The sequence below is a fragment of the Botrytis fragariae genome, assembly GCF_013461495.1.
Source record: "Botrytis fragariae strain BVB16 chromosome Unknown tig00000006, whole genome shotgun sequence".
NCBI lineage: Eukaryota > Fungi > Ascomycota > Leotiomycetes > Helotiales > Sclerotiniaceae > Botrytis > Botrytis fragariae.
In genome coordinates, this window is record NW_023500988.1 from 223833 (window position 1) to 247921 (window position 24089).

At 42.5% G+C, this 24089-nt stretch overlaps 11 protein-coding genes across 11 annotated transcripts; 5 read left to right on the forward strand and 6 right to left on the reverse strand.

Moving 5' to 3' along the window:
- Positions 1–183: 183 nt before the first annotated feature.
- On the reverse strand, positions 184–933 carry Bfra_001247 (uncharacterized protein; the record flags this gene model as incomplete). Its single annotated transcript, XM_037331684.1, has 4 exons — positions 184–527; positions 579–707; positions 757–836; positions 881–933. 4 exons carry the CDS (start codon positions 931–933, stop codon positions 184–186), a joined length of 606 nt encoding a protein of 201 aa, XP_037195838.1.
- A 1235-nt stretch (positions 934–2168) lies between these two features.
- Positions 2169–3074, forward strand: Bfra_001248 (uncharacterized protein; the record flags this gene model as incomplete). The annotated part of the gene is made up of 3 exons (XM_037331685.1): positions 2169–2304; positions 2361–2450; positions 2545–3074. 3 exons carry the CDS (start codon positions 2169–2171, stop codon positions 3072–3074), a joined length of 756 nt encoding a protein of 251 aa, XP_037195839.1.
- A 3689-nt stretch (positions 3075–6763) lies between these two features.
- Positions 6764–9236, forward strand: Bfra_001249 (putative polysaccharide deacetylase protein; the record flags this gene model as incomplete). The annotated part of the gene is made up of 2 exons (XM_037331686.1): positions 6764–6905; positions 6955–9236. 2 exons carry the CDS (start codon positions 6764–6766, stop codon positions 9234–9236), a joined length of 2424 nt encoding a protein of 807 aa, XP_037195840.1.
- Positions 9237–10727: 1491 nt separating this feature from the next.
- Bfra_001250 (uncharacterized protein) lies at positions 10728–11497 on the reverse strand (the record flags this gene model as incomplete). Its single annotated transcript, XM_037331687.1, has 4 exons — positions 10728–11023; positions 11070–11126; positions 11219–11260; positions 11341–11497. 4 exons carry the CDS (start codon positions 11495–11497, stop codon positions 10728–10730), a joined length of 552 nt encoding a protein of 183 aa, XP_037195841.1.
- Positions 11498–13751: 2254 nt separating this feature from the next.
- Bfra_001251 (uncharacterized protein) lies at positions 13752–14213 on the reverse strand (the record flags this gene model as incomplete). Its single annotated transcript, XM_037331688.1, has 2 exons — positions 13752–14086; positions 14162–14213. The coding sequence occupies 2 exons, from the start codon at positions 14211–14213 to the stop codon at positions 13752–13754; spliced, it is 387 nt and encodes a 128-aa protein (XP_037195842.1).
- Positions 14214–15266: 1053 nt separating this feature from the next.
- On the reverse strand, positions 15267–16845 carry Bfra_001252 (putative 2-methylcitrate synthase protein; the record flags this gene model as incomplete). The annotated part of the gene is made up of 4 exons (XM_037331689.1): positions 15267–15756; positions 15807–16505; positions 16559–16743; positions 16798–16845. The coding sequence occupies 4 exons, from the start codon at positions 16843–16845 to the stop codon at positions 15267–15269; spliced, it is 1422 nt and encodes a 473-aa protein (XP_037195843.1).
- A 621-nt stretch (positions 16846–17466) lies between these two features.
- Bfra_001253 (putative isocitrate lyase protein) lies at positions 17467–19317 on the forward strand (the record flags this gene model as incomplete). Its single annotated transcript, XM_037331690.1, has 2 exons — positions 17467–17866; positions 17927–19317. The coding sequence occupies 2 exons, from the start codon at positions 17467–17469 to the stop codon at positions 19315–19317; spliced, it is 1791 nt and encodes a 596-aa protein (XP_037195844.1).
- A 1008-nt stretch (positions 19318–20325) lies between these two features.
- Positions 20326–20922, reverse strand: Bfra_001254 (putative aflatoxin biosynthesis ketoreductase nor-1 protein; the record flags this gene model as incomplete). Its single annotated transcript, XM_037331691.1, has 1 exon — positions 20326–20922. One exon carries the CDS (start codon positions 20920–20922, stop codon positions 20326–20328), a length of 597 nt encoding a protein of 198 aa, XP_037195845.1.
- Positions 20923–20964: 42 nt separating this feature from the next.
- On the reverse strand, positions 20965–21131 carry Bfra_001255 (putative aflatoxin biosynthesis ketoreductase nor-1 protein; the record flags this gene model as incomplete). The annotated part of the gene is made up of 2 exons (XM_037331692.1): positions 20965–21032; positions 21089–21131. 2 exons carry the CDS (start codon positions 21129–21131, stop codon positions 20965–20967), a joined length of 111 nt encoding a protein of 36 aa, XP_037195846.1.
- A 1659-nt stretch (positions 21132–22790) lies between these two features.
- Positions 22791–23156, forward strand: Bfra_001256 (uncharacterized protein; the record flags this gene model as incomplete). Its single annotated transcript, XM_037331693.1, has 1 exon — positions 22791–23156. One exon carries the CDS (start codon positions 22791–22793, stop codon positions 23154–23156), a length of 366 nt encoding a protein of 121 aa, XP_037195847.1.
- Positions 23157–23497: 341 nt separating this feature from the next.
- On the forward strand, positions 23498–24076 carry Bfra_001257 (uncharacterized protein; the record flags this gene model as incomplete). The annotated part of the gene is made up of 1 exon (XM_037331694.1): positions 23498–24076. One exon carries the CDS (start codon positions 23498–23500, stop codon positions 24074–24076), a length of 579 nt encoding a protein of 192 aa, XP_037195848.1.
- Positions 24077–24089: the final 13 nt, after the last annotated feature.

Sequence of the window (24089 nt, forward strand, 5' to 3'; positions counted from 1 at the left end):
CGCCATAGGTACAGCAAATAAAAATGTAACTTCGTCGATAATATGTTCTTTCTCGAATTGCTTGGCTACTTTGACCTCCCACGCCTTTTCGTGGAGATCGTAGTGTTTCCGGAGGAAGTGCTGATTCGCTTTCTACTGGCACGACCGTGAACACACAAATAACATATGGGGATTGTCGACATCTTAGACTTTTGGGCGGAAAGCGAGTCCAGCAAACATCAACCCAACTCCCGAATTCATTCCATCCCTATTCTCTCCAGCTGCCTCATTGACATCCTTCGCACCACTCATGCTTTCCCTTGAACCAACGCTCAAATCTCCCTCCCCTTGCTGTTCAATCTCACCTCCGATATCGCCATTATTTTTCCTATCCCTGGCTTTCTTCTTCTGGTTCGCCACGTAATCCTTCCAGATAGCTTTCCTAGCCGCTTTTTCCTGCGCCGTTGCATCTTTTAAAGTTACTGTTCTCCTCTTCATGCGTTCTCTAACTCCCTCCCTTTTATTAACTATTTTTGATTCGCTCCGTGCTAGATTAGGTGGAGGTTAGCTTAACATGCAAATCTGTGTAGGAAACCTACATTTCTTGGGAGGCATGGAAGCAGCAGCTGGATGCCTGCTGGTACTAGTACCACCCGTTTCATCATGCATTTCCGTATCTTCATTCGTGTCTGACTGCAAAGCTTGTATCCTCTTAGCTAATAGGCCATCTAATTAGCTATTTCTCCTTCATATTTCTTTTCACTCTTTAAGACTCACCGTTTTTTCTTTGTTTATTCTTTCTTCTTTTTTCTCTACGCTTCTCCGCCTGGCGCTCCCACACAGCGAGATCATTGCTTCTAGCTCTTGTTATTATGCGAATTTATCGTTGGGATAGCAGTACTGTTCTGTGCCAGTGATTTGATAGTGAGCTGGAAGAGTTCTCGCCCAAACCATTAAGCGAATATAAAGTGGGACCCGATGACTAATCAGTCTAATTCCACGGCGCAACATCTTGGAATATAGGACAAACTTGTAGATCTAGAGATATTCAGGCTGAGGAGAGAAGGATAATAGATAGAAAGATTTATAGGAAATTAGTTAAATGCGTGTTGCATAACGTTTTGATCGGATTACTCACCACCAATCCTTATTAATTACTTAGCGAGATTGAGAGCGTTCGACACTCTAGCTCTAGCAGAATTGGCAGTTGTTGAGCTGAAATATGACCTTAGAAGAGAAAAATCAGGTTTTAAGCCTGCTTTTTCCGGATGACGCGGCAATAAATCATAAAGCACAGAGAAACAAGCATAATGGCGTCCTTGTAGGTGTCCAGACAAGCGGATTTGAGGTCACTGTAAGAGAGGTAAGGAACCAGATTATAAAGAGGACAAGGTTGAGAGTTGCCATTATCCTTGTATCGATAGCCATCATCTAGTTCTTATCCACCAAACAATCGATAATGGAATATCTAGACTATACATCTGTTACGCAAAATCTACTTGAATCGTCTATGAAGGTATAGAGACAAGCCTGGAGAATTCTCTCTGCTTTTTTTCTTGAATTAGTCTGTGAAATAAGACTATCAGCCTATCTTCGACACATATATCAATGTTCTCTTGGTATATACCACTAATACTCTCGGTTGGGATCCGTCTTACTCAGGTCTCCTTAGATCACAACGTGATGCTTACTTCTGCTCTCTTCTCTGAAGCATATAGCATACGATCAGAATCTCTCTATGGGTAAGAGAGAACCCTCATTATTCCTCCAAAACTAATTGTTAGAGAGAATAACTACCAGATAATCACTAGATTCTGGATTTTTGTCCATTCGGTTCCAAATATATTGTCCTCTAGTATAAAGTGTGACATAATAACAAGATTGCATAACCTTTGTTGCTACTTGAGCCAATGTCATCTTATTATCACAAGCTTTGATAGGAATTCCCGAAAGACCAATAAACAACATTGTTTAACAGGCGCGCCAAAAATAAATCCACGCGTTCTGACTGACGTGACGAGATCTGTTGATCTAGTGAATTCTTTTCGGTACAGCGTCCTATATGTCGAAGTTCACGTTCCTTTCCGCGATGCGAATTCTTACCTCCTAAAACCTCATCAAAAACCACCGCTTTGCCATTCCACACCCCCGAATTCCACACAAAGCTTACAATACAACGCGATAGAATCATGGGCTATCCCGGGAAAGAACGGCAGCAGCAGCTTCGCGCTGCGAAAGGCGCAAAGGGAAATAATGTTATCAGAGAAGAGAGACGTGCGGCTCGAGCTGGTATTTGTGAGCCCAATACCATTTCAAAGCTTCAGAGTTCGTTCCTTGGCAGTTTAATCAGATAATGAAAGAAGTGCTAATAGATTTCGCAGCTCTAGCTCAAGACTCTTCTTCTTCTGCAGCGGGTTCGTCTTTCGGTGTTACCACTGCCGACTTATCGGCTCAGCAACAACTGGTCTTTCGTCCATGAGGTACATCTGGGTCTCTTTAATACTCGCTTCTTGACTCGCTAAACTTCCTAATTGACACAATATGCTAACTGCATTTTTAAAGTAGTTACCGCCCCCAATGCTTCCCCATCAACTCTCGACGCTAGTGTTGCTGTTGTTAGCTTTGCCACTCCCTCAACCAATCAAGCTCCACCAGCCGATAATGCCTCTCGATCGCATGCTACATCTCAACAACCCTTCGCTGCTAGAATCGCTGCCGTCGCAGCAAGACGTACCGGTGGTCGTCATCACAGAAGAAGTCGAGTTCCGAGCCAGAAGGAACGCTTGTCTCGCCGTATTGTATTTCGAGATCTTACTGGCGTTCCTTTGGCTGCACTTGGCCTTAGTCACAATCTTGGTGGTTCTGTAGCTGCTGATATAGTCGGAAATTGGCCTTCAGAGGTTCTTGGAGAGGAGCTTCTTGGTAGTGATGATGAAGAGGAAGAGGATATGAAAGACGATGATGAAGGAATAGAAGATATGGAGGATGATGATGACGAGGAGATGCCAGACGTAAGATATGACTCGGATATTTATGACAGTGATGGAAACGAGTGGGCTGCTTTGGGGGTAAATATGAAGGAAGGACGACCATGATAATTGGATTTGTTTGCTCACGGACATTTTTTGATAGAAAATGAATTTATTTTCTCGATCATGCTTACAAATGTGACATCAAGACACTGCATTTTTTGATATCTGCATCTAGTACTCAGAACCTTTCGCGGCATAGTAAAATTGAAGAAAGTCTGACTGATAGCAATTGATACAGAACGGAGGGACAAATGTCTCACCGGCAGTTGCTAAAAGCTTCTCCTCGATCGTCTGCCACTCAGTAGAATTCATTCTTAAAGCAGTGTAAACAGCCCACTTCGCGCACACCGTCAGTGTCGAGAGTGGTACTTACCAGGTACACACTCACTAGGATAAAACCCTGCGTTTATGATGAAAATGTTAGATAGAACGGGAGGAAATCAGAATCATCGGGAAAGAAATAAGCGCATCGTTTAAACGGGACAAAGAGCTCGAGGACTAAGATATTTGTGATACAAATCCAGAGAATCAAGACCACTCCTTTTTGCTTACTACTTTGCCGGAGTTTCGAAACAACGCCACTAAATAGGTACTCTTTATAACGAAAACTATATGTAAGTCAAGGTCTATCGATGACATGTTATTTTCGAGAATTTGTCATCTTAGATAACACGGTTACGCAGATGGGGCTCTTCATGAACCTCAAGCCACAGAATGTAGCATTGTATGATTACGGACTACTCAAAATTCACTCAAGCATGAAGTAGTTTACCAGGCTTCAGATGTGAAGTGGTGAGTTTGGTATTTGTATGTTGTAAGTTACTCAAACTCATTCCGTTATTGTACGAAAGCGAACATCAAACCCTCATCTAGGCCCATCATTTTTCGGACATGATGCCCGAATACTTTTTGAAATCGAATATTTTTGGTGTTATCTCTCAACTATTACTGTATTGGTCTTCTCACTGTCTTTCCAAAGCTGGGGGTCGGTAATATCGAGCCCCAACTATCTGTCCGGATCTAATCAACGTGGCCTCCGTGGTTAATATTTTAGTGTACATATTTAGATCATTTTCACACTCTGTATTGATTGCAGGATCGGATATCAAGTACTAGCGAACTTGTAAGAGTGGAACCTTCAAATAAGTGTTACTCTTTGCCATATGTATCCATGAGCGGCCAACAAGAAATCTCCTGCATCAATGAGGTTACATGCATAATAATGATGGAAAAAAATCATATATGTACGAGGCTCTTGACTTCAATTTCTTCCTTCATGAATCTCCAATGTTCACTCTCAAGTTTCCCAGGGCTGATGATCGAGCAAACAGAGCAAACTTGCTTCCAATGTGGATACCTAAAGAAACAACATTCTCACCCAAAATATATATAGAGAACTATTCTTGCTACAATCCTTTTACTTTATTGTGCATACGCTATGGATAGTTCAAAGAAAAGAAGTTGTAAAAAAAAGGGTTCTTCTTAAGAAGATGGTGGGTTTCCAAAGATTGTTTGTTGATGTCCGAAGACTATCAATCATCATGGAATTGAACCATATGATCACGGAATTAAACCGTGAACCAAATTTGAACAGATGTTCAAGAATCATGTGATATATGTATGGTACTAAATTGGTTTCGGAGAACGGTTGAAACAGGCCCTCCTGACTTCTAGGATTGCTCCTAGAAGACGGGACTCTTCATCGCGCGGTTTATAACACCGAAACCAGTGTAAGGTAAGCAAATTCATTAAACGTGGTTGGGGCAATACTTATCAATAGTTGAGTACCAAGACCACTGCGCCAAAACGTATGCCAGTCTTGGTACAATTGTTGGAGGTCTTGTTTTGATATGTAAACAACGCGCCGTGGAAGTGAATATGGAGACAGCTGTACCTGTCATTGCGGGGGATGTTCGTGCGTACCATTTCGTCTCTTCAAACACATTCTGGCAAGTGCCATACACAATACTAGGTGCACATTCTATGTCCACGTCTTGTGGCTTCTCTACATGAGACTTCAGTTTTCATTTCCATCCTGGTATGGTAGTTCTCTTGATAGCACGTCTGCGTCCCAAACTTCCCTACCGGACGTCAGAATTACGACCACTGGGTAATTATCAATCAAAGTAACAACGCGCGCAAACAATCAGAATGCTGGGTGAGAAAAGCAAGAACATTATGTTTGCTCAGGGTGAAAGAAGGGCTGGATGAAAAATGCAAGAACAGAGAAGAGATGAAATGTTGATTTAGAAGGGATCCAGATTACTATGCGATGTGCAGCTCAGAGATTGTGATGGCAGCGAGAAGTATGATCAAGAAGATCCAGAAGGAAAGTCGCCGGGCGAGTAAATGAACATGCATTGGGCAAGAATAAGAGTACTCCGATTCAAAAGCAAAGCAAAAATTGTATGTTATGTTTAGTGCGAACACAGAAATTAAACCAAACCAGACTGACAATATCAACAGATGGATTCAAACCGAAGAAAAAACAACCTAGATAAACGTTGAAGATGAGAACAAGTGTGGAGGGTGGTTTCAGAAACAATGAAGGAAAAGCTGGGGAAGACTGGTAGGAATGGAGATGGGATGAATTGGGAAGGGTTTGGGGGTTTTTCTGAGTTCGTTTCTCGTCTCAAGATTTAGGTAGAAGCTAGATAATCTGTGAGGTTTCTAGACTCAGATTTTAGACTTCGACTCGATTCTACCCGTAAAACATTGAAGTAGATGTGCTATCCTATCAGTGACAAAGGATATCATTGGCTTTCTCCATCTTCAAGGCAATATATTCAGTCTCTGTATCTTGCTGGCGGAGGCGTTCGTTGTAGCCCGTGCTATTCCGTGAGATGTCGTAGATATTTCATTTGACTTCAACTAGCATTACCCCTATTCTATCTACCCGTAGATTAGATTTGTCAAAACATTACTTACTAAGTGACCCTTTGTTTTGTTGGCGCTACTGCAAGATAAGCATCTTAGATGTTTCAGACTCATATACCTTCCGTTATCATCTCTAGGCAGTTGATATCACTTCGATTAGCGATGAAACTGAATCAGGGGAAACGCCATATATATTATACAAATCGCACTCCGACTGAAAATAATACCAAGTCAGAATAAGTCTAAATTTAACCTCGCCCACCGAATCCGAGTGATCCCTCTTTCTTCACCCTATGATTCGTGCATCTCTCAGCCGAGAATCTGTGCCTTATGCATCGATCCGTTGGGGCGTCAAAGACCCGAAACGATCAGCATTCAAAAAGTGGGTCGCAAGCCACCATACGAGATGCCAAGATGTGGTACCTGGAAACCCAGACTCAATTCGGTTGGTGCGTAAGATGTTGACTGGTGAAAGATTTTCTTTCTTCTTCATGCAGGTGGATTGGACTTTCTTTTCATGTCTTGGATTTCTTGGGGTAATTTATCAGGTGCAAAGATCAGATGTAATGATGATATAAAGATCACCAGGCCCGAGCGACGAATTCTGGATACTTGCGAATATATTGCATGCAGGCCAAGGATATGTGCAGATTTGACGTGCCACCGTGAAAATGGAAAACTGTTAAGTAGTTGCATGTTTTCCTCAGATCAAACCACTCTGTCTTTCGGCTTTTATCATTCATTTGTATATAAGCGTTCCATAGCTCGACACGTTTAATCGTTGTCGGCGTCCTTTCTTTTTTGAAGTTACTGTTTTTTCTGTGTCGTCATCTAAATTTGAAGCTCGCGTTGATTTGAATTCGCCCGTCGGCAAAATGAAATTATCATTGGGTGATCTAGTATTGGGTGTGGTGTCTTGCGCTACGGTTGTGAAAGCTGCCTGCTCAAGTAATCTATTAATTGATAATTATGCAAAGTTCTCCAGTCATACTAATTCTCTTGGACAATGGACAAGTGGTAAGTCACCCCTCCAAGTCTGTGAGGACGGCTCTAACAACCGATGCAGACGACGGTACAACCACGAGTTTAAAAGCCGATACTGCAAACAAGAAACTCACATTCACCAGCAAGGCCAACAGTTACTTCTACACCACTTTCGATTGCGTGAAAGCGAAAACGGAACAGTACAATGCAATAACATTTCCAGTCAAAGGGCCTGCCGGCTCTTCATTCAATCTAGAGCTACAGACTAAGAGTTCATGTACAACAAGTACGTATAAAAGCTACTACACCACTATTTCTGGAATGACCGGAGCTACCCAAACTATCACGGTACAATTGAGTGCTTTCTCTGGAGCCAATTTAGATGCAATTTCTGGGCTTCTGTGGGAATCTTTCAGTGTCAAAGGTGCTTGGGAGATCGGCCAGACGAACTTTGTTTGTGCTGGTGGTGCCGGAGGTTCATCAAGTTCAATCCCGACTTCTAGTACGATATCCACCAAAGGCGCTGTTGTGACGAGTAGTTCTTCGACTGTTTCAAATACCTTAGCTACCACTTTGAGCACAGTCACTCCAAGTGTTACCTCGAAAGTTCTGACTAGTAGCGTCAGTGCTTCTGCTCCAGCAGGAGTTTGTACGAACTTGTTGATTGATGACTTTGCATCTCAATCTCGTTTGACTTTCTTGTTCTACAATGCTATGCTGCAGCCGTCTTCCGATGATGGTAGTATGTCACCAGTGGCAGAAAGAGCGGATACCGCAACTTCGGTCATTGTGGCTAATAATCATCTTACTTTAACATCTCGCGCTGATGGATCGTCTTACTGGTATACCATGTTTGGCTGTTTAAAAGCAACCAATGTATATGGCGGGATTGGATTAACTATCAAGGCCGCAAAAGGGACCACATTGGGTATCGAGCTGCAGACTTCGAAGACTTGTGATTCTGGTAACCCCACATTGATAGACGTCTCGTCTGCGGATCTGGGGTGGAGTTTTGACGGAACTGAGAAGTTCTATACCGTTCCCTTCTCCAAATTTCCGGGCCTCGACACTGATCATTTGATTTCTGTTCTATTTTCTGGAATCAGCAAGCCAATTACTCTCGGCCCAATGTCCTTCTATTGTGGTAACACAGGAAGCGCTTATCCAGTTCCCACTACTGTACCGGTCGTTGAGCCATCTTCAACCATTCCGGCAACCACAGGACCTTCAGCATATGTTATTGATACATTCGGAAATGCAGACTCTAACAACCTTGGCTTCTATCATGGTGGAGATGAGACCGCAACCTACAAACAATCTGGAAACAAACTTACTATCAATACTAAGGGTAATTCTGACCTTGGTTGGTACACTCAAGTTTCTAATGGATGTCTCGACTTTACTCCAAACGACAAAGGTTATCTTCATATCACCTTTACCGGAAGCAATGCCTTTACCATTGCTCTTCAGCAACATAATCCCACTTGCAACCCCAATCTCAGCCCATTCCCGTTCACATGGGATTCTGTGGAAGCCTCGAGATACTCCAACTCAGCGAAGACTGACATCTATGTACCAATCTCCCACTTCGAGATCGACCGCAAACTTAGCGTCGGTTTTGCGTTAAAAGGTTTCTATACCTCTGATGATACAGTCATCTCGAAGATGGAAATCGTCAATTCCGTTCCATCTGGGTTCCTAGTTCCATCCAAACTACCAACAGCACCTCTCATATTCTCCTGCACACGTCCCAACTCGTTCGCCTTCGCAATCGATGACGGTGATCCAAAACTCGCCCAAAGAGTCGTTTCTTCCGTCGCAGCAGCAGGTATCCACGTAACATTTTTCACCGTTGGTGCAGCTCTCCTCGACCCATCTACGAATCTCTCAACAGTCTATTCCAACATGTTAAGTCTCGGTCATCAAGTAGCATATCATTCCTACACGCATCCCCCTATGGAAGGCCTGCCAAATCTCGCATCCATAGACTGGGAACTCAACAACGATATTTCCGCCGTATCGACCGCTCTCTCCGGTCATACATCAACCTATTTCCGCCCTCCCTTCGGTACAGAAGGCGCGCGTGTTCGTCAACGCCTCGCTGCGCTCATTCCGGGTTCTAAATTCGTCGAATGGTCGGTTGATGTACAGGATTGGTTATGGGCCCTGAGTGATACACCTCAGAATCAGCTTACGAATTTCCAAAGTGACGTGGACAAGGGAGGGAACTTAGTGGTGATGCATTATTTGTACGAGTCGACTGTCAACTATCTGCCACAATTTATTGACATCGCGAAGAAAACGGGGAAGCAGTTGATGAGGGTGGATCAATGTTTGGAAGATCCTAACGCGCCGCCGTTGTGAAAGGTTGATGGTGTGTGTGATCCTGTCAAAAGATGTAGTGTAATCAAAAGAATAAACAATCTCGTTATGCAGATCCATGAGTTCGAACAGCAGCGACCATAATTCCCTACGCTAGTCGCTAGTTGTATCAACCACTTCCATTCAATTTCCCTTTCCCATATCCACAATTCCCAGTCATCGTCGTCCTCATCCTGTCCCCTATCTAAATGCATGTTTTAAAATATCTTCTCAATATCCATCCCGTCTTCACCGTCAATATCATTGGCATTCTCGCTGCCTCTAACTTTATCGTCCTACACAAACCCTACTCAAGTTCCTGCTCTGATAGGGCTAATCATGTACCCCGCTTTCGACGAGCGTTACGGCGCTTTAGATACGCCACCTAACGCTATTTTTTATGTTTTTCCTGCTTCTCCAGTTCTTCTGCTGTAAATAATATTATGTTTGGGATCTTCAGAGAAATGATCGGGAGGCAATTGCGTAAGGAACATACCCATTCGAAGTGGTTTAGTTTTCATCTTGACATTCTTCTTTTAATTGGGACGCGAGGCTGATGCTGTGGTGGGAGTTGCTGCACACTTTTCAGCAGATAAAAACGAATGGTTAGCTATGTTAATACCTTCGTAAACGGCCCTGTATTCTGCCCCAGAGTATCATACATTCCTCTGGCCCTAAAGACACAGGACTTTGAATCTTCGTATCATCATTTATAGGTTGTTCTGCGTATGGCATGCAATTAGTCTGATGCAATCTGAATTATGGAGTTAGTGACAACAAACACGCATGCATACCATGTCACTCACCCGGAGTGGCTCCCCGAATCTTTCAAGGCCTGAAATTGACCCTTATCTTTCGACTTGGCCTCTGCCAACATTGGCGGGCCATTATGATATAATCCCGAGGCCAATTATTGGAAATTTTTGATGCTCGTGATGGTAATATCGGATGATGCGCAAAAATGGATGGAAGTGGTGCTCTCTTTTTCATTTCAATTATTACATAGACGTGATAGAAAAGGTTCAGCTCAGCAGGTATTTGGATTGATAGATATGGTTATGATTCACTTAAGAAAATTAATTCAAACATATTATGTAGGCTATCACTACTACTTGTCTAGCAACGTAGCCATATAGATGTTGAAATTCCAGGTAGAATTGCTACTCATCTGCAAGTTGGTAATGTAGGCAATGGGCCTGAGTTGTGGGAGAAAATGATACCAAATCACTTGAGAGATTCACCATTCCGAATCAAGCCCTATAGTTAATGGTGGTCAAGGAGAATGACTCGTAACTGATACATTCGTTCAGCTCCGTGTAAAATCAGTCGACAATCAGAAACTAGCCACTCTATTGAAATACAAAAAGAAGTCGTATGCGTTAACGCCTGGAATGCCCAAAGAGCCTGAGACTCCGCATAACACCCTCCTACAGGCCTCTAAACGCCAGACCTTGATTTTTCATTCATTCTAGAACAAAAATCACCCAAATCCAATCACCACATCAAAGCCTCGACCCACACGTGATCATTTCCACTCATTCCCGCCTCGCCTCCACAACTGCCACTTCTACCACCAGATTCATCCGCATCGTCATCTTTCCGAGACAGCCCAAACCAACCCGAAAACTTGCTCTTCACTTCTTCTTCATCTTCTTCGTCATCGTAGTCATCCTCGTTATCATTCTCGCCGCCCTCAAACTCCCGCCCTGCTAATCGCAACTCCCAAAACTGCCGAGCGAGGCTCGCAACTTCATTTGCTTCGGCTTTTTCTTTTGCCTCAGCCCTCTCTTCTGCTTCTTTTTTTAGCTATCGCTGCAGCAGCTCTGCGATCATGACGTCTCTGCTTGGTAGCAGTAGCTGCCGCCGCACGTCTTTTCTTCTCGTTCTTGGACCCTAAGACGCATGTTTGTCAATAGATATATGGCTATGCATAATTATGAACAATGCTGTTAAGCAATGTATCTATTAATTTGGACCTGACGTACTCTTCGGCGAGGTAGGCTGGACGGGAAGAAGTGCCCTTGCATCTAACATGTATTAAATCAGTTCAATTGTACTTAGATTCATATTAAGTCATTCCAATCAATAGAGAAGCCATATAACTTACGCTGTTCAGCAGCAAAAATCATATCAGCCCTGATGTTGGCGCGGATGATTTTCTTGGCGGAAGCACGTCGTTCATGCTCCAAAGCACGCATGTGACCTCTATGAGCCGCAGTATAGTTCGGCTTTGCCTTCTTCAATTTCTTATTAATATACACCATTTCGATTTGCTTATAATCGTTTGAATTTTCGAGAGAGGATGTTGTATCGGGACTGAAACGATGCCGAAAAACTTCGAACTATTCACGAATGCTTGTTGACATCGATATCTCACAAGTCGCTGATGACTAAGTCATTTTTCTTCTATGCTTTCCAATGAAAGCGTCAAATATTAATTGATTAGACGACAGCTCCAATGTGCAATCGGCAAATTAATCGCATTAGATTGGAGATGCATATAGTGAATACATTTGTACCCGTGACATTCGCACAATTTAACATAAACAAGGCTTTCAATACTCCAAATCATAGCCCAACCATGGGAAGCTTTGAATTTATGAAGAGTAATGGGTAATTATACAAACTTTTACACTAAAGTCGCCTTGGGTATCATGTTACCCTTGGACACTTGAAGTGTGTTTTTAGTCTATTAGGGTGAATAATGAGATATCCAGATACCAGATACAAATCAAATTTGTCAATATCAGTTTGATAGAAAATGATTTAGCCTCATTATTTCAACGAAAAATGATCCAACGAAGTAGAACAGAACTTGCTATCAGAGAGCTTTGGGTAATAAGTCAACATTCGTCAACATCAGAAAGTCCTTATTGTGTGGATCTTGAAGTCTTACCAAGATTAGTCCGATTTAACAAGTCGATATAGCGAAATTTGACTTCTCTAACAAGTTTTTAATAAGAGAAGGCGGTGTTCAATGTAGACAGAGGAAATTACGATGTTAATCATTATGCTTTTATTGGTTCGAGAGTAATTGCATTGAGCAATTACGTTATTAAACTCGCAACTCCACTCCTCTATAGAGATAACTTAGAAAGTATGATAGAAATTATTTCTTTCATATTCCTCTAATGTTAAAAAAGACACTGTTCAAATACTGCCCAGTATATGGGTAAGAAATGCTACCAATCAGACGCATGACTTGAATTTCCAATTTGGGCATTCGGACGGTGGATCATCTCATCAGTTGGTGATAAACTAACTCAGCAACTTAGAATACTACCTTTCTTTACACTCCTTGAAGCTTGCATGTCTCTCTATCTCTTATTTTGTGTGCTTTTTTCTACGATGATGAGCGCTTGGATTAGTCATCGGATCCACACCTTGCATTCGCTTACCCGTTTGAGGCCAATGTTAAACGGACATCAATACAGCCGCTTTGCATGTTCACGGCAGGCTTCTTCCTTCTTTCTGTCCGTATACAGCAAGAATGTGTGGTCATTTGGTTTGGCGCAGTCAGAAGCTCAGACAAAGCGGTAGGTCTGCCTAATTGGTTTGAATGTCGAATAAGTTTTTCACTAGGCGACAGATAAGTCTACGCCCTTAAAAGGGCAAATGCAGGCTCACACAGGCGTACGTTTCCACTTTGAGGGGTTTCTGTTCGTTTTTACTTTACCTACTGATAAAATAAGTAAGGACAACATTGTGATATCACAACAAAACATTATCCTGCAAACATGGATAGAAATGAAAATCACTCGTATATATTAGAGTATTGAATCTGTCATTTATCTTTGAACGACAAACAATGGTTGTGATGCTCACCAATTTTTTTCAAATAGCCAATAAAAAAAGGACACAAAAAAGCTGTTAACTTTTAAGCTCCGATTACCAACTCCCGGGCGCGCATTATCTGATCTACAGTCGCTGGTAAGTTTGAGGGATTCAAACCCTCTCTTTGGAGACTTTCCTGGCTAACCCCGGACCCACTATATCCATCAACCCACAATCATCAAAGCAACCCACTAGGCCAGGCGTGAGTGCTATGTGATATTTGATACACATCCAACACCCTCACAATATATAATCCCTTCGGGGTCTCGAAATATCAACTCCTCTCATATCCCAGACATACTCCCACATCAAAGCAAACGAGATGTTTGAGCTGATACTAATAAACTATTACGCAAATATCATGGAAGAAGACTCTTTTTTAAAGAAGAATAGTTGTCTTCAGTTTATACCTATCAATCACACAATTGAGCTCGACTCAAACCCGCGCGACCACGCAATCTTCCTCTGTCTCTAACTCTAATTAAGGGCATAACTATAATTCTCCTCACTACAATCACAAATTCTTGATTCGAATGATAAAGGTAAAAGATAAGAAACGGTATTTAGAGCATCTCAACTCTGATCTTAGCCTATATATCGTGATGCCCGATCACAAGCTAACTTCTGGCCGTTGTATTGAGACCTGTTGCAGATCCCTCCCGCTCCTTTCATGCTCTACTTATACTAATTGGCAGAATCTTCGTGCTTTAGATCTACATCCATCTTTAATGTAACTCCCATAGGTTTCTCGCTTCGTTTTTTGATTGTAACTTTTCTTTTTTTCTCAATAGTTGGTTTTATGCTCAATTTATTTAGCATTCTTGTGATCGTCCGGTCAGCTTGCCGCTTCTTAATTCTTTGAAGGCTCTGCAAGCGTAGCTTTCGCATCTTGACAGCTTGATCCTTGACAGAAAATGATTTAGCTACAGAAAAATGTTGATGGGTAGGAGAAGCGTCTTTCTTACCTCTGCTAACTTGTTTGCTGCGTGTAAGTTTCTTGCCTGCCCTGTGGACTTTGACTATTGATCTGTGAGCTTGTGGCATGTTTTAGTTTGGAAGTCTTATTTGGCAGCGAAATTGAGGAGACCGCGCACCTTTTTCCCCAGTTGAAGCCAGGGCCGTGCCTTCGTTCCGTGAAGGTGACATTGAAGTGATTTTTCCTTTACTCTAGAGTTGTGTCTGCTGGTACAAAGTATGGGATGAATTCTGTGGCGCAGTAGATAAGGAAAGGTTGACTTGTTTTTTTCTGTAATGTCGGGGATAGAAAAGATGTCTAATATAGTCAAAAGTTGGTAAGGATATACAGTAAAATTCCAAGAGACAGCGCGTCGTACTATTCTAGAATTTCTACTGCGAGCGCAAATAAATAATCGTACATGACATCATATGCAAGATAAAAATAATACAGCGAAGTTCAGATCATGATATACAACACAAAATGTGGACCTGCCAGTGAATATAGCAAAAAAGAACTTCAAAAGACAAAAAAAAAAAGAATATAAGAAGATTCCGATGGACTGCTACCCACAAAGAATCACAACTGCCATCTGTGATTACGGACTCCATTTCGTAAGACTAGGCAAGCTCTGAAACGGGGAAATCGGTGGGAGTTAACCCACATAGCGGACATCTTCTCATGGACCCCCAAACCCACAGCACGTCATGTCACTGTTGGACTAGGCCCTCATGTTGTGCTTAAATACATATCAAGGGTGCGCTCAGGCGAGTACAAATAGTGGTGTGTCGAAGCGAGATTTGCTCGTATGGTTCAACGCAAATTAGGGGAACAGCGTCTGTTTTGATGCTCACGATACCTTTATAATTAATTTACTAATTCTACCAAATAACTTTGAGAGCTGGGAATATTTAGAATGATCTCAAACTCACCTGCGATGTTCATATCCCATGGCATACGGGATTAGTTGTGTAGTAATTTTCGGTTGACTTGCGCTTTGGTTTTATCATCATTAACATCTCCGTATAAAATGCGAATCTCATTTGAACACTAACAACACTGATAGACTGAGTGTGTCGGTCTTCTGCACGATCGAGAATTCGAATTGCATTTCGCCCTCACCTGAATAGATATTCAAGCATCAGTCACCACAAACAAGTGCGCATGATTTCTAGAAAAGCAAGCATTAATTCATTGACGTCATCTATATTGTACATTCATTGGTACTTTTCTCTAGCCCAGATCTATTCTGCTAACTTCAATAATCCCTCCAAATTAATACTCTTAGGTCTCTCAATAGGCAATCCCAACGCTCTATCCCAGATCAATTGTGCCAAAGGTCCCAATCCTCTACTAACACCAAATGTCGCTGTATAGTAGAGTGTCTCATGGAAACCATAATGATGGAATAAAACACCGGATGAAGAATCTACGTTCGGATACGGATTTTTCGTCTTTCCGTGCTTCATCAAGACTTCTGGAGCTATTTCAGAGTTCTTCTTCACAAGTTGGAAGACGGGGTCTTTAGCAATCTCTGGTCGGGAAGAGGCATAGTCCATGAGAGCTTCGAAGCGGGGATCTGGTTTTCGTAGAACAGCATGACCGTAACCTGGAACAACTCGGCCCGAGTTGAGAGTTGACCAGAGATAGTCAGATACGTCTTTGTCGGTGAATTTGGTTCCAACGTGCTCCTGCATTTGTAGAATCCATCTAAGAACTTCTTGAGCGGCCAGACTAGAAGCAATTAGTAATTGTGACTTTACCGAAACGATTCGACTACATACCCGTGAAGAGGTCCAGCAAGACCTTGTAGACCAGCGCTGTAACTTAAGAACGGATCACTCAAAGCACTTCCGACCAAATGAGTGGTATGTGCTGAAACATTTCCACCTTCATGATCACCGTGAAGAGCCAAGTATAGTCTCAACAAGTCTTGGAAGTTCTCATTCTCCTTGCCTCCCCTACCGAGCAGAGCTGCAAAATTGTACGACCAATCTTGTTCCAGGTCAACCTGAGCAGGGAGAGCTCCACCACCTCTGTACGAATTTTGATAAATCTTAGCAGCAATAACTGGAAGTTTTGCCAAAAGAGATATACTATCATCGAAAGTTGGCTCCCAGTAATCTGCTTTATTGACTCCCTTCTCATATGCCTTGGCGAATTTTGATGTGTGGGAGAGTGCTGAAACAGCAATAGCAAATTGAGTCATTGGATGTAAATCCTTTGGGAAATTATCAAGCATTTTGTTGACGAATTCCGGAAGTGCCGCTTGTTCTGCCAATTCCTTGGAGAACTGTCTGACTTGAGATGTAGAAGGGACCTGTCCGGTCAAAAGCAGCCAAAACATAGCTTCTGGAAGCATCTCTGTTCCGCTTGTTCCCTTTGGAAGCTCTTTCTGACAGTCCTTGATAGTTCTGCCATGGAATCTAATTCCTTCATTGGCATCCAAAACTGATCCTTCCCATACCATGGCTTTCAATCCTCTATTTTATCGTTAGTGTCGTTTTAACCATATCGGTGTAGGAAGTTATCGTACCTCATTCCACCAATCGTGTTCTCGATTTTAACCTCGCCGATAACTTTGTTGCCATTTGCCTTAACTTTCTTCAACAACTCACGCTTCGCAGGAATGCACTCCTTGAAGGTAGTTTTGAGATCTGGCTCGGATGATGTAGCATAATTTCGATGAGCTGGGAGGGCGAAAGTACGAACACCGACAGGCTATAGTAATATCATTGTTAGCATGATCTAGCAAGTCGGAAAGGGAAGCCATACTCGCAAAGATCTGAAAGCCTGCGACGCAGTTCTGCCGTTCATCGCCATAACGTCGGATGTATATTTTGATTGTGGAGCTCGGATGGGGTAAATCGTGGGGCAGATTCGCGGGGTAAACTCAATCCAGATGCTGGATATCACTTGAATGGTCAGTGATGGAACAAGCGATAGACAATTCCCATTCAACTCACATTTTACAAACGTCTCAACGATTGATTGTAGTAGATGTAGAATGAAACCAAAGTATCACCAAGAGCCTAAGAAAGATATATGGGATGATGTTAGATAACACATTCGAGATCATCGGTAGGTTATGCCGAGGATAAACGGAGCACATTAGGACAAGACATCATCGACGAATCGTATTCTATAGATTGTGAGTAATGAATATGTGGGTGTGGCTCAATCAAACGGGTAAATGGCTCAACCGGGCAATTACGCATACATGCGGCTTGATAGTATCACACCTGGGGTGAGGTTATAATTACGTATCTCGGCCACATCAATTGATCATCAAACAAACAACCGAACGAAACCGAAGATACATACATACTGCATCCCGATGACGGTGTAACATGAATGGTTCCTGATTGATCAGCGGCATAGGTAAGAGTAGGTATAAGTTATTACTGTGTTGAAAATTACCCATCTCTAATAGAGCAACTCGAAATGTTTCGCAGAATTGCTACTGCAGCGCCCCGCAGAGCTTTGTCTGCTAGAAGTTCAATCATTACTGTTCGTCATCTATCTACCTCTGGTTATAGGATGTCTAGCTTGAAAGCTCTCAATGACCCAATATCGAGACCTCTAGCATCGGATTCATTCCAGCTCGTACCAGAATCGCAGAAAGCTGGCGCGGCTGAAGACGAATTATACGAACAACAAATAAAGGAAGTGGAAACATGGTGGAATACTCCAAGATATGAAGGAATCAAGAGACCATATTCTGCAGCAGACGTTGTTTCAAAACGTGGGAGTCAGCAGCAATCATACCCAAGCTCCGTTATGGCTAGAAAATTATTCAATTTAATTAAAGAGAGGGAGGCAAACGGGAAACCAATACATACAAGTAAGATGAATCATGAGGCTTGGAACTTGGAAAACATATGCTTATTTGATTGATTGATAGTGGGTGCTATTGACCCTGTACAAATGACTCAACAAGCTGCGAACCAGGAAGTCTTGTATATCTCGGGATGGGCATGTTCTTCTGTACTTACGACCACGAATGAGGTATCTCCAGATTTCGGCGATTACCCTTACAATACCGTACCAAATCAGGTCCAACGATTGGCAAAAGCGCAGTCAATGCATGATCGAAAACAATGGGATGCTAGAAGGAAGTTAAGTAAGGAAGAACGGGCAAAGACACCATATACCGACTATCTCAGACCAATTATCGCAGACGGAGATACAGGGCATGGTGGACTTTCGGCTGTTCTGAAGCTTGCCAAGCTTTTCGCGGAGAATGGAGCTGCCGCTGTACACTTCGAGGATCAAATGCATGGTGGAAAGAAGTGCGGACATCTTGCTGGCAAAGTTTTAGTGCCGGTCGGAGAACACATTAATCGCTTGGTGGCTGCGAGATTCCAATGGGATGTTATGGGCTCAGAAAACTTGGTAATTGCTCGAACAGACTCCGAAAGCGGAAAGCTTCTCAGCAGTGCGATTGATGTGCGAGATCATGAATTCATTAAAGGCGTCGCAGAAGACGGTATCGAATCATTGGCGGAGACTTTGCAAGCTATGGAATTGGCAGGAGCTACAGGCGCTGAGATTGATACTTTTGAAGCGGAATGGGTGAAGAAAACGGAACTCATGACGTGTGACGAAGCCGTTGTCAAGCAATTGAAGGAACAAGGTGTCTCGGAGTCGAGTATCAACGAGTACCTTGAAGCTACTAAGCAAGATCGGGATATGTCGATCACGAAGCGAAAGGATTTGGCTACCAAATACAGCAAAACCCCAATAATATTCAATATAGATATACCTCGAACACGAGAAGGTTTCTACCATTACAAGGCTGGTATGGAAGCCGCCACAAAGCGAGCGATTCAATATGCACCATATGCTGACCTCTTGTGGGTTGAAACCGGAGACCCCAACGTCAAAAATGCAGCGCAATTCTCCGGCGAGATTCGTGCCAAGTATCCTGGTAAAGGATTAGTCTACAATCTTTCTCCTTCATTTAACTGGATGGGTCATGGTTTCACTGACGAAACTTTGAAATCTTTCATTTGGGATATTGCAAAGCATGGATTCGTCCTACAATTAATCTCGCTCGCCGGTCTCCATTCTACGGCAACAATCACCAGCGAATTATCAAAGGCATTCAAGGATGAGGGTATGCTTGCATATGTGAACTTAATCCAGAGAAGAGAAAAAGAGCTAGGTGTAGATGTTTTAACGCACCAAAAATGGAGCGGTGCGTCATACATAGATGGTATTTTAGGTGCTATCCAGAGTGGTAGTAGCAGTAGTAAGAGTATGGGCGACGGGAATACCGAAGGACAATTTTAAGTATATAGAAATAATGATACCCGAGGATGACCTGTTTCCTGTCGACCCGTCTCGTTTGATGTCCTTTTACGGTGACTCGGAAAACCTACATTTTGGTTGCATTTGTGATGGTGAGATACCAGTCAGTTCAGACACCCATCTTCTTTTGAGCATCATTTTTCTCGTTGAAGTGAATCCGGATTGCTTGTGCGGACCGCATGATTCAATGGTTCAGCAAGTTCTATAGTTTTTTTGTTCAATTTCTGCTTGTTCTCCACAAATCCGCATCAAGAAGGTAAATCATGCTTCAAAGTGAATTGACTCGAGCTTAATGGAGTGAGGCTCGGATACCTTGCTAAAATCGTAACTGAGTCTGCTTTTCATTTGAGCGCCCAAAACTCTCCGCGCAAGTGTTCGCATACACACATCTGGCGCTAGTGACCCTTTTCTAAGTGGTGTTAAGTTTGCCGCATCAAGGGGGTCGTCAAAGTCCCCGAGTCTACTCTTTTAGGCAATTTGCAATGAGGAAGAAACTTAAGCTTCGAGGAACAAAACTTTGAGACAGCTGTATGATGCTTTAATAAGGGTCCACCAGTGGGTCTACTGAATGACAGGACATTACAAAAAATCGACTCGCGAACATCTTTTCATATATTATTCGTCTATTTTAGAAATAGAACAATCAAAATATAAAATTTGATATTACACAATTAAAGAGTTATTAAAAAAATTGAAAATTGAGAAGTGTCCCGTCAATCCATGCACCCACTGGTGGTCTCAACCTGAATCTTTATTTTCGAGAACATTGGATACATGTAATGAATTTGAAATTCCAAAGAGATGCCCCATTCCTCTGGAATATTGTACTTGGTTCTAATAATGGGGTCGAGGAGACAATCTTGCGAGTTCCAGTCCGCTTCAAAGTATGCAGTGACACCATCCAACGAACGTGAAGCAGAAAAGATAGACTTAAACTGTACTGATTCGATGAAACACTTTTGGCATGGAAAAAGCCCGGTTAACAATTGTCTACCAAGGATATTTTGTTTCGTCGAACGATTGCAGAGTCCCCGATGTTCCTTCCCTTGTTGCATTATCAATCTTCTCCAGCATCCCTTTAATACTCTCCTCGATTTTTACCGGCGCACTCTCCAAACCCATGGCTATCGCTCCTGCGTTTCCCATTTCCGTTTCTACCCACCCTGGAGTCAGGACAAAGGCAGTAAGTTTCTCATTCTCGAAATGGATCTTTCGAACCATATAATTTAATGCCACTTTACTCATTCCGTAGGGAGTAGCTGGAATTGGTATGTTCTCCATAGCACCGATACTTGCGACAGCTGTTGACAAAGCTACGAAAATTGGATTTGGAGACTTCAAGAGGAGGGGAAGTGTGGCTTGATAGAGAGTTAGAACTCCGATGGTGTTGACTTCGAAATGATTGCGTACTTCGGAAAGAGGGGTCTCGGAGACCTTGCCATAGTATTGTGATATGCCCGCATTAGCGATGACTACGTCGATAGAAGTAATACCGTGAGTATTTTGGAGTGTTTCGACAGCCTGAGAAGGAGACAAGTCATCGGTGCTGGAAATTTTAAGCGGGATGATGCGACTACCGGTGGCCATAGAGATATCGGAAAGAGATTTCGAGCTCGTAGAGGAGAGGTCTCAAACGCCAGCTATAACTGTGGTGTTTGGTCGTTGAATCAGAGCTTCTAAAAGGCCACGACCAAGTCCTGTTGCAATAATCAGATTTGAAGAATTGTTGTGGATATGTTTAGATGATACAGACCTCGATTCGCGCCAGTTATGATGTATGTCTTTGTGCTAGACATTGTGAATTGTGAATTATTGCTGTTTAGTTCTGGAATTAGGAATTCAAAGAAATATTACTGAACGTGATTGTTAATATCTGCTGATAGATATGGCCACCTAGGTCAGGAAAGAACGGTATTTTATACTTTTTGCACACTCTGCCCCTAGTTCTTTCCCCATCTCAAGCGCCTTACCAGGAACTCCGTTTTTATGAAGCGATTACTTTGAATCAATGACAATGCAGGGGATGAGATGTTAGCATTTGGGTTGGTAATATCTTATTGGCTTTACCAAACTCAATATGCGTTGTCGATTACATATTGAAGATTCCAGTAAATAGATAGAGCAATTTGTGGATAGATAAACCCTGGCTTATGAGAAGCTGCGGTTGACAGGGTATCTGACTCGTTACCCCATTTTCCCCTTTGGCTGTAGTCTTAAAGATCAACAACCTTCGCTTGGAGTCAAAGTGATTAATAATTAAACGCTTATGAATTCCTTGGATAAATTCCAACCAATCGATTAGTTATCAATTTTCAATTCTTCCTAATTCTGGAAGCGTTGTTAGTTGTTCTAAAGAATTGACTACATCAAAGTGCATCTCGCTCTTCTTTACAGATCGCTCTCCTTAATATAACAAACATTGATTGTTGAGATGATAGATCAATGTCATGGAATTACCATTTTATGGATATACCCGTAACTATGGTCACAGGTAGAGTAGCCAGTAGATATTAGCTTGTCCCTAATTTCGCGTCCAATCCATCAAGCATAATCAAAATGATACTCGAATGATCTAATATAATTTGTAATCAGGTAGCTTTGAAATGTCACTCATCTATTCGCTGTTCTGTAGGCACAAGGCAGATTGATCCAATTCCTGAATCCCTTCTGACATTCAATTCTGCTGTACTCTTCATCAAGCATCGCCATCGACCGCTTGAAATTCACTCATCTATTTTAATCTGCTTTATACTATTCAGCTCTCTTCTCTTTTCTTTGAGTCTTCTACAACTTTACTAAAACGTCTCATGGAAGACCTGAGTTTTGGGTATTGGATATATTCTCTACAACCGTCTTTTTATACCCGGAACATTACTTGCCGTTTTCTTCAAATCGCATTATTTCAATCTTACAAGAAGATCTGATCTTTCCAGCCCCTAAATTCGGAACCCAGATAAGGGTCTATAATTCATCCAAAGGTGTCGACAGCAAAGCCTGTAGGTTCTGCCAAGCCATACAGTTTGGGGCTCGACAAATATGTCGATCTTTACGGTCCACCCATAGGTATCTGCAGTTTTGGTTGCACGGAGTGCAACACTCAATATCGTACTCGTAACCTGCAGGTCATAGATCGACTGGCTTATGCCGAAGCATTGAGCATTCACGAGGCCAAGACGATCGCGAAGTCATACGCATCAAGAGTAGCTTTCCACGAGGCTGAAGATCACCTGTGGATTCTCCAAACCGATCCGGTTTATTTGCAATATTGTGTTAGATTGGTTCGACAAGGATGGCTGTTTAAAGGTACTGGTGATAGATTTCTTCCCAAATCTGCTTGGAAGCTTTGCTACAAAGCATTTACCACCATACAGAGATGTTCGTGGGTCGTCTTAGAGTTTGAAAATGCTCAGGCTTAACGCAATAAATTTTGGGATAATATCAGTTGTGGTGTAGACATGCCAGAGGAATACAGCTTGGCTCTTGTTTGTCTAGAGTTATTGTTGATCAATATTCAACTTCAACGGATCAAAGAGCTCCGCGACTGTCTCTCGAGTTCCAAACGATTTTCTGGAGATTACAAGATTTTTGATTCAGGCAATATTGTCAGCGCTAAATTGAATCTTGTCAAATTTCCCACAGGCAAAGCAATGTTCTATGGTGATCTTCTTCACTGGTGTTTAGTTCAGGTGATGGCAGATCCCGAAGATTCAAATAGATATGACGCTCCGATGTTGCTTGAATTCTTGACAGATTGGCTAAATAAGAATACGACAACAGCAGAGGACAAACAACGACTTGAGCCACAGATTCTCAAAAATTGATCCGGATTCGCAACTACCTACGAGTTACTTTCGGCAATAAGACAGCATAGACCTCTATTTAGAGCTACAGACATAGATACCGCTCGAGTAGAAGGCCAAGAGCGCCTAGCTTGGAGAGGGACCCAAGACGAAGAAAGAGAGGAAGGAACCGAGCGTTTAGCGAGCTTCTCAAGATTGTTGAATTGACACCTTTTCCAAAAGGCAAAAGGGATGCAACGTGGTTAAGTAAATCAGATGAGGTCAGAAATAACGCGTCGGCTTTGTGGGCCCACGTGCGGGTAATTCATGCTAGCATACTCAAGAAGCACAAGTTCTCGACCGAAAAGGACTATGAACACGACATGGATATGCTGTCCTACGACAGTGCTCCAAAGCATCTTTCCGCGCTAAAACTACAAAGAGAAAGCATTCTTCAACCCAAAAAGCCAGTTCAACAACCAATCGCTGTCGATAATAATTCGGTTTTCACTCATGCTACCGAAGATTATTCAGCTTTGAACATCTCTAATCGCTCAAAGGAGAATTCCAAGACAAGACCTGAGCAACAGACCTCCAATCAATTAGGAGCTCATAGTCCGAAAAATGAAGATGATCATTCTCCAGAAAGCCCACAAAAAACTGTCCACATCAAGCCGTCAAGTCTACCAATTCTCTCGCGTGTTTTTCCCACTACATTTAACGAGCATGCTTCCAAGCCGTTAGATTGGAGAACTTTTGTTACTGCGATGAAGAACGCTGGATTTACGGCAGCGGAGTCCGGAGGCTCCGCTGTTAGATTCCTTAATACTGTTGATGGTGGTAGGATAGTGTTCCACGAGCCACATCCTACTGCGAAGATTGAACAATCCATGTTGCGGGCGTGGGGAAAACGATTAGGAAAGTGGTTCAGATGGGCCAGAGAGTCATTTTTTGTTACATAACTGAGAAAATCAT